The sequence below is a fragment of the Apaloderma vittatum genome, unplaced genomic scaffold, assembly GCF_000703405.1.
Source record: "Apaloderma vittatum isolate BGI_N311 unplaced genomic scaffold, ASM70340v1 scaffold21274, whole genome shotgun sequence".
NCBI classification, from domain to species: Eukaryota; Metazoa; Chordata; class Aves; order Trogoniformes; family Trogonidae; genus Apaloderma; species Apaloderma vittatum.
Genome location: NW_009712397.1, coordinates 41399 through 49283, shown reverse-complemented (window position 1 = coordinate 49283; position 7885 = coordinate 41399). Strand labels below are relative to the sequence as shown.

The window sequence follows — 7885 nt, the reverse complement described above, 5'->3', positions numbered from 1 at the left end:
AAAAGTACTATAATCAGAGTCAGTAACATGAAATGTAACATCAAATGACTCAAAACTTTAAATTCCATAAAAGGAAAGCAGGAATATATATATAATATATACATATAATATTGTGTTGGTCCACTGAGTATACATTTTTAACAAAAGATAAGAAACTATGTAATCCAGTTAAGCATATGATTTGCAAGATTAGTGTACACTCATTACAAAGATGTGTAGATAAGTTATAACTATTTAATACTTGCAAAATTTTAAGGTTTGTTGTTTTTGTTTTTTTTCTGAGCAGGTGTTTAAATGCTCATTTCCCAGTGCAAAAGAAAAACTATCCCAGTTTGGTTACCCATTTTTCCTGAAAAATTGAAAACTACCCTCAAACTTGTGCAACAGGAGCACCGGTAGGTAACGGGAAGAGCTTAAATACACTGAAGCATGGCTGAGTTCTTCCCTTTTCCTCCCCAGTGCTGTGTTGAAACAATTCAATTTCCTCAAGAGAAATACCACAGGTTAAAAGTGCAAGAAAAAAAAAATAAATCTCTTGGTGTTTATGCTGTTGCCATCCATTTTTCTTAGATAGGGCAAAAGATTATTCTTTTTGGAACTATTTTAATGAAACTGATTCTCCAGAATAAGAGTTCTTTCAAAATGAGCAATAAGTTATTTTCATCCTATCAATCCTACTTCGACTCAGTGACCATAAAGAAATCATTCAGTTTAAGGTGCAACTATCAGTTGGCATTAAATAAATTACATATACAGAAAACAACTGTGGTTAAAAATTTTTTTAAAAAAAAAAAAAAAATCAGACTACCTGTTTTGGTTTTTTTTCTATTCTCAATCCTATTTCAAATTGAACTTATTAACTTGCCAGTTCAGCTGCAGATTTCACAGGCAAAAGTGGCTCAAATAGCAGTGGGGTCTCATAGTTTGACGGTCATCTTGGCCAACAGCAAACGCACATGAATTTTCAACCTACTTGCTTCATAAAACAAAATAACAGGTCTGTCTTAAAACCCACGACCATGCGAGAAAAGCATTAAAGGTTTCAGAAGGATGCACTCTTTCTGACTTGGACTCCATGAAGATTGCTATTTCAAAGCCAAACGTAGAATCTTCAATGAAGAGAAAAATCCATACGCATATATATAAAATAAAGCACTCCACAACTCTGGCATTACTAAAATCTCTTTAAAAGGATGAAAGGTTTCAAGTGACTGACTAACTGCTTGAAGGGAGACAGTCAGCCACGGCAGAATAATTGCTCTGTTCGCTTTATGCTCAATTACCAAATGCTGACAGATTACAGTCAAACTACAATCACACTATTTGTATTTTAAACTGATTTGCTCACAGCTGGAAAAAGTACTTTGTTCTCCTGAAAACTTGAGAGAAATTGAATGCTAAACTTAACAGTTATTCAAACAACTAAAAGGACTGAATTTAGCAGAAACATTCACACCACTTTCAGAAATTTAAAACCTTTCTGGTATATATGTATTTTCTGATTAACATTTTAATAGGTTAGGTATTCAGGAAAAGGGACAAAACAGTTGATGCAGGACAAAAATCTTATTCTAAACTTCATGCTTCTGATATTTCAGATTTACTGAGTGCAATAGCCAGTTCCAAGTCTTCTTGCTCTTGCTGTTTTAGTCTCGCCAATCTTTCTTTCTCTTCTCTCTCACTTTCCCTCTTAGCCCATTCAATCATGTCTTCCTCAGTAGAATACTGCATTTTGAAAAGACAAAATAAACCAGATTAATAATACAATGATAACTAATAGTGTCCAAGTTCTTGGCTTAAGGGACAATTAGTTTCTCAAAATATTGTGTATATTCTAGTCTTCAAATATGACTTGCTTTTTAATTTTAATACACTATTAAGATTAGCTTAGCCTAAGACTGAACTATTAAGAACTGCACTGAAGCCACCCAACTGATGTATTTTAATGAAATACACCATGTTTCAAGTTTCAGAATTAAGTTTCAAAAAAAGTTACTGAGCAGAAAGTGCTATAATTTAAATTCAAACTATTTTGGATAAAACCTAGTCTAGACAGGAAAAACTTTGAATAAATCAAGAGAACGTTTTGCAGAATACAGCCCTATTCATACTGTGGGACATCCTGATTCACCCTACTTTGATTAGGGTTGATTTTTTGAGGTGACAATGACTGCAAAAATTAGCTGTAGAATGACTGACTTTAATTGTGCAGGTGAAAGATACTTTTGCCAAGAAGCAGCAAAATAATAAGGTAACCATTGAGTTAGAAGCCTAGTAGTAATATAGTAATATAGAGAAAGGTCAGTGTGATACAGGAGGAAAAAAAGAAAAAGAACAGGCTCTTTCCACGTACATTGATGTGAAACCTAAATTTCTGTGGTACAATGATTACAAATCGGAAACAGTTAAGGGCATTATCTTAAATATAAAAGATTATGCTAGTTTGTTTCTAGTCAGCATGCAGAAGAGCGGAAGAGCTAAGAAATAGGTGAAGCCTACGTCTTCATGAATGTCCCAGTGTTAAGTCTGAAAGGGTTATCATAATATACACCAGCTAGTTTCTCCTTTGGGAAATAAATGTAGAAAAGCTTGAGTTTTCCTCTTCATTCACTTAGTATTTTCAGTAATTGCAGCTGGAAGAGAATGCTCTTCCTTCATAAGGATACTGAACATTTTTGCTTTCTCCTCCACATTTCAGATTCTCTCCTGCAAACTGGGTTCTCAGTCCCTCTAAGTGATCAGTGGCAGCATTTCAGAACTTGTCATGCCACAAGACACACCAACCAGTGCAAATCAATTCTGAGAGCCTATCAGTCCTCAGTTTACTTCAATCAAGCACATAGTTTATTAGGCTTGAAAATAAAGCAAAGCAGTATGATCACGATACTGTAAACTCAAATTGCATTTAACAGGCAACCAGCTTGCAAGTGAGATGACGCCTTTCAAAACTCCTGTTTGCAAAAGCTCAAAAGAGAAAAAAAATACGTATAGGCAGGCACAAACCTTGAGATTTGCTTCTACTGCTTGCACACCACGACTTCTATGAAATGGATTTTGGTTATAAAGAGACACTTCATTACATAAGTCTGGAATTTACTAGCCATTCAAAACTCACCAAATTATATTTATTAACATACACTGTTATGAGGCTGTTTATCAATATTTCAGTACATTGAAATTATAACCAAAAAGTTCAGTGACAGCTAAATTAAAATCACACCTTTTGTTTTATTTTTAATTGGATAGCTAACAGCGTGCTTGTTATAGATACACAATTTGAATCTGCTGCATACTCTGATAAAATGGATAATCTCTAGAACACAGGTATTTTTAAATTGCTTTCTAAAATCTGGGAGGCCTCCATGGAAAAAAAATCACATAAAAAATACAATTTAAACATTAACTACAACATTTTGTAGCATTTGTTTTGGGACTGCTTCAGCTGTAAACTAAATGTAAATACTGTTTTAACTGGAAGTGATATCCCTTTTGTACATGGGATATGTTTTAATATTTTAAATTAGACTGAAGACTTCAGTGTGAACAATTCAAAGCTGTCATTATACTGAAATAAATGTAAAAAGTGTTTACTCACAGTACTGAAGTTTGCAAAATTGTTGGGGTCAGCCTCTTTACTGATGCTGGTGGGAGCAAATGGATCACAGAATAGATCTGCTTCTTGTTCTTTGGGAATGTCTGGGGTGGGGAAAGGCTGAAATGGATCGCTCGGTTTAAAGGAATCTGAAGAGTCTATTTGATTGATAGGTCTTTTCCCTTAGATTAAAATGAATTTAAAATGAATTTAAGATCGCAGGTAATAACATGCCAAAAGAGTTAAAAAAAAACAGATTCAAAAGCTACTTGGAATGCAACCTCATCTAGTAAACTAGTGGAGTTGCAATGACTTCAGAGGAAGGTTGCCAATTTAAAAAATGAGAGCATGGTCCATAGTTTCATAAAGGGTAATCAGATAAATAGGAACACATGTATATGTTAATGATTCAAGAACACCATTATGTAGTAATTAACTGTTTTGGGAAGAGAATTTCTAACAGTTCTGAGCCCCTACTCTACCAGCACAGTACTTTTTTTTATTCTGCTTAGGAACTGTCCATGATAATTCAAGCAAGGCTCTTGCATTATTTGTTTGGATCAAGTTAACACAACTTCATTCAAAGACCAGAAATATAGTTGAGAGACTTCCAAATACCATGTCCTCTCACCTCACTAATACCTGGAATTTTTGTAGCTTTTAAACTAACAGAACAAAGGAGTATGATAAGCAATCGCAGGACTAACTGTTTTGTTAATCCTTTCCTAAGCGGCTGCAGATATAACAGCATCGGGCACAAGCCCCCACTTATCTTGTTCTTTTTTCAGCTTAACCCCAGCCAGCTTGCAACACCTCTGGGGACATTAACCTAAATACTTCAAAGAACAGCTGAGCTGAATTTCATCCCACCATTCTCTCCATATGTAACTGCTTCCACAAAAGGTTTCATTGCAGTTTCTTGAATTCAACTACCAGCTTCTGCAAGTGGTTCGACAATTACAATGGTTGTATTTTGGAACTTGCCTCTGTGGCTGTTTTAATCTAAAACTGCAGAACTGAGCCAAAGGACTTATTATCTTCCTCATCACTGTCACAAGTTAGTAAAAAAAGTCTTTCATAGACCAAAAGAGAGTCTCATTTGGCCATGATTTAGAGCATACCCCCTCGGGAATATATGATTTATTTAGAAACTTTGCAGATAACCCTGCCATGATAGCTCACACTCACTGATCAAGTTCTATTACTGGTAAACACTGCACATCTATTTGTTCAATAATGTGGGGAAGCCCCTTCAAATGGTATCTAAGGAATTTGGTTTCTACACAGGAAGGATTATTAAGTATAAGAATATGAAGTACACAATCTCCAAATCTGCCCCCCCAAAAAAATGAAATTTGCATGCTTAGCAATATCTAGAAAGGCAACAGATTGCAGAGGAAAGCAAAGAGCCCTACTGCACACTTTCCAGTAGCGCGAAGAATTACAAGAAACTTTTTGGGACATCAGACCAAAGAAGTAATTAAAACCAAATACATTTAAGCTTCGTGATTTTTTTATTTCCACCAGGAAAATTATTTATTTGGAATAGTTATCAAGATAACCACAGTATCATTCTTAATACATGCTAATTGAAACAGGCTACTTTTTTTCTAGTCATCTTTTGGAAAGGATGCTGCTGTTCTGCCACTAGGAGCTTGCATTCTAAGATTGAATCTGTTCACCATGTCAGCCAATCCTATACAGTGATGTCAGAAGTTGATTTTTAAGTAAGGACAATCATAAAAGGAAACATTATCAAACATTCAGTTTATCATCATGTGTCACTCCAACTGTTTTAATGCTATTTACACTGAAATTAATCACTTGCAAGGCACAAGCATGAGCCAGATCTCACATCAGAATTAGACATTAATCCTAAGGTTTAAACTCAGCTGTTTAATACTCCTGCATTTACTGTGTTCCCCTCCTTTTGAGGAAAAAGATGAATACATGTTTAGCTTTTATGCTAGTGTTCCAAAACACCTTAAGATGCATCCATATGGTGTAATGGTAAAAAAAAAAATTATTGAGGAGAGTTTTTAAAGAAAACGAAACAAAGGACAGAAACTTACAAAGGAATACTAGTAATATATTTTTTGAGTCTATGACAAAAAAGGAGTAAGAAGTCTGTTGTAATATGGACTTTTGCAACCACAAGAAAGTGTTGTTATCTTTGATATTCACAGCCTTTTCTGGACAGCAGACTGGTTTGTGTCATGGAGTAGACCAGAGGACTCAGCTGTCACTGAACAGAAAACAACATAGGGAACCTGGGTTGCTCACGGTTCCACTGGCGAGCTTTGCCACTACTGACCTCAATTACTGTCCCACTGCCAATATCAAAGAAGCTAATAATGAACATCTCAGTGGCAGCTCTTACCAGGTGGTGGTGGACAGGGCCTTGTAGGAGTTCCTGTTTTAGGGGGCAGTGCAGGAGGAACATCCTCATTTTTAGCTGGTGGCTCCTCAAATAAGTTTTTAGTTATGACCACACTGTTGACAGAACCTGATACGGAAGAGCTAAAGGGATCTTCGTTATTGGCCTGCAACAAATTAAACAGCAACATACACATTTTCAGTGCAATTCTACTATACTTTCTTTTCCATAGAGTGATATTTATTTAGAATTGAATGTATGGACTAAGAAAAAAAGAAAATACTTTGGTTTTACACATATCATACACACACCAGAAGACTGAAAAGAAAGAAAAAACAGGAATTGTTTGTGTGTACAGGAATATAAAGTTGAATGCAGTTAAACATACAAAAGTTAAACTCACTGAATTAAAAAAAAAAATCACTTAAAACATGGAGAAAATACTTATAAAGCCATAAAGATTACATTGCATTTTTCACAGTGGAATTGCACAATAATTTACTATACAGACCTTTTTTTCAAGAAAGTCAGACATTATAAATTTTTAGTAGTGTCAGAACTGTAATGAAACTGTTGAGTCATAGGCTGGACTTGATGATCTCAGAGGTCTTTTCCAGCCTTAACAATTCTGTATTTCTGCGAAACTCTTGGTAGAGAAAGCTATGACTTGTCACTGCAGAGTTTCCTGCATTTTCTGTGATTAGCAGTAGCTTCACCTTACCTTTGACAGCGTGCTAAAGTCAGCAAAGCCACCTCCAAAGGATTCGTTTCCAAACAGAGACGCAAAAGGGTCTGTAGCTAAATACACACAAATCAAGAGAAGAAAATGAGATTAAAAAGTTAAATATAAAAGAGATTGGAAAAAAAATCCCCCCCAAAAGTTACACATTTTGCAGCATAGGCTAATTCAAGTGATTTTTTTAATGAGGTGCTCACTTTAAGTTATGAAGTAGCTTTTACAAGAACTCCAAGTGTCAACTACCAATTAAGAATAAGAATTTTTCTGAACACAGAGCAATTAGAAAGAAATATTGGTATTCTGGTTTCTTATATTAAAAAAAAAAGTTAAATTCCACTGAAAACATCAGTTAACCACAGTATTGGGTGTTCTGCTGAGATACATATGTGTATACACACAGAGGTGTGTTTTCCGTGCATATATACATACATACAAATATACATACACAGACATGTATTTATATGTATGATTATGAACAAGAGCTCTCTTCTGATTGTAGGCCCACTCGTGGAACAGAGTATTCAAACCTCAAATCATCTCAGTCTAATTCAACAGTACCTTATCTCATATGTTACTTAGAAGGTAACAGCAAATCTCTAAAAATAACCGTAATGGGAAGCAATAACAATTCAAATAGTTCAAACACTTAGATGAGGATGTTTTACCAGTTTTAGGTAAGGCAGAGGAGCACTTTTGCAGAATCTATCTTCAGTGGTATGCACTACAGATAATGAGGCAGTTTTATAAAAACACCTTTCTGCAAACTTGCACCTTATGTCACACTTTATAGGAAGATACAGAAAATGCAGGAAATCCCTTAAATGCTCTGTCACAAATTCAGTTAAAAATCTAAAAACAAAAGTAAGCAAAAAGCAAATAAAAAACAAAATCAAGAAGTCTGATGTGCATAATCTACATTTACCTGGATCATTTGATGTAGTAACGGTTGTTCCACCAGGAGCAAAAGGGTCATTCTTCTTCGATATCTCTGTCTAAAATAAAAAATTCCTTTGGAGGGAAATTGGGTTTTCAGCTTCAAAAGATTCCTCATTCTAAGAATAAAATCACTGTTTATTTTAGTTTAAAAGTTTTAAGATAAAATATTTTGGCAGTTGTTTTTATCAGCAAGCAAGCCTCTTAACAGAAACTCCTCCTCAAAACAGTAATTAATACTTTC

At 34.9% G+C, this 7885-nt stretch overlaps 1 protein-coding gene across 1 annotated transcript in view; it reads right to left on the bottom strand.

Moving 5' to 3' along the window:
- Positions 1-897: 897 nt before the first annotated feature.
- EPS15 (epidermal growth factor receptor pathway substrate 15) overlaps positions 898-7885 on the bottom strand; it is a 42286-nt gene continuing 35298 nt past the window's right edge. The window contains exons 20-25 of the mRNA XM_009867972.1: positions 7631-7700; positions 6691-6767; positions 5973-6135; positions 3592-3774; positions 3004-3071; positions 898-1725 (exon numbers count right to left, since the gene is read on the bottom strand). Of these exons, the coding sequence (XP_009866274.1) occupies positions 1579-1725; positions 3004-3071; positions 3592-3774; positions 5973-6135; positions 6691-6767; positions 7631-7700 (708 nt within the window). The 3' untranslated portion in view covers positions 898-1578. The remainder of the gene's footprint in view (positions 1726-3003; positions 3072-3591; positions 3775-5972; positions 6136-6690; positions 6768-7630; positions 7701-7885) is intronic.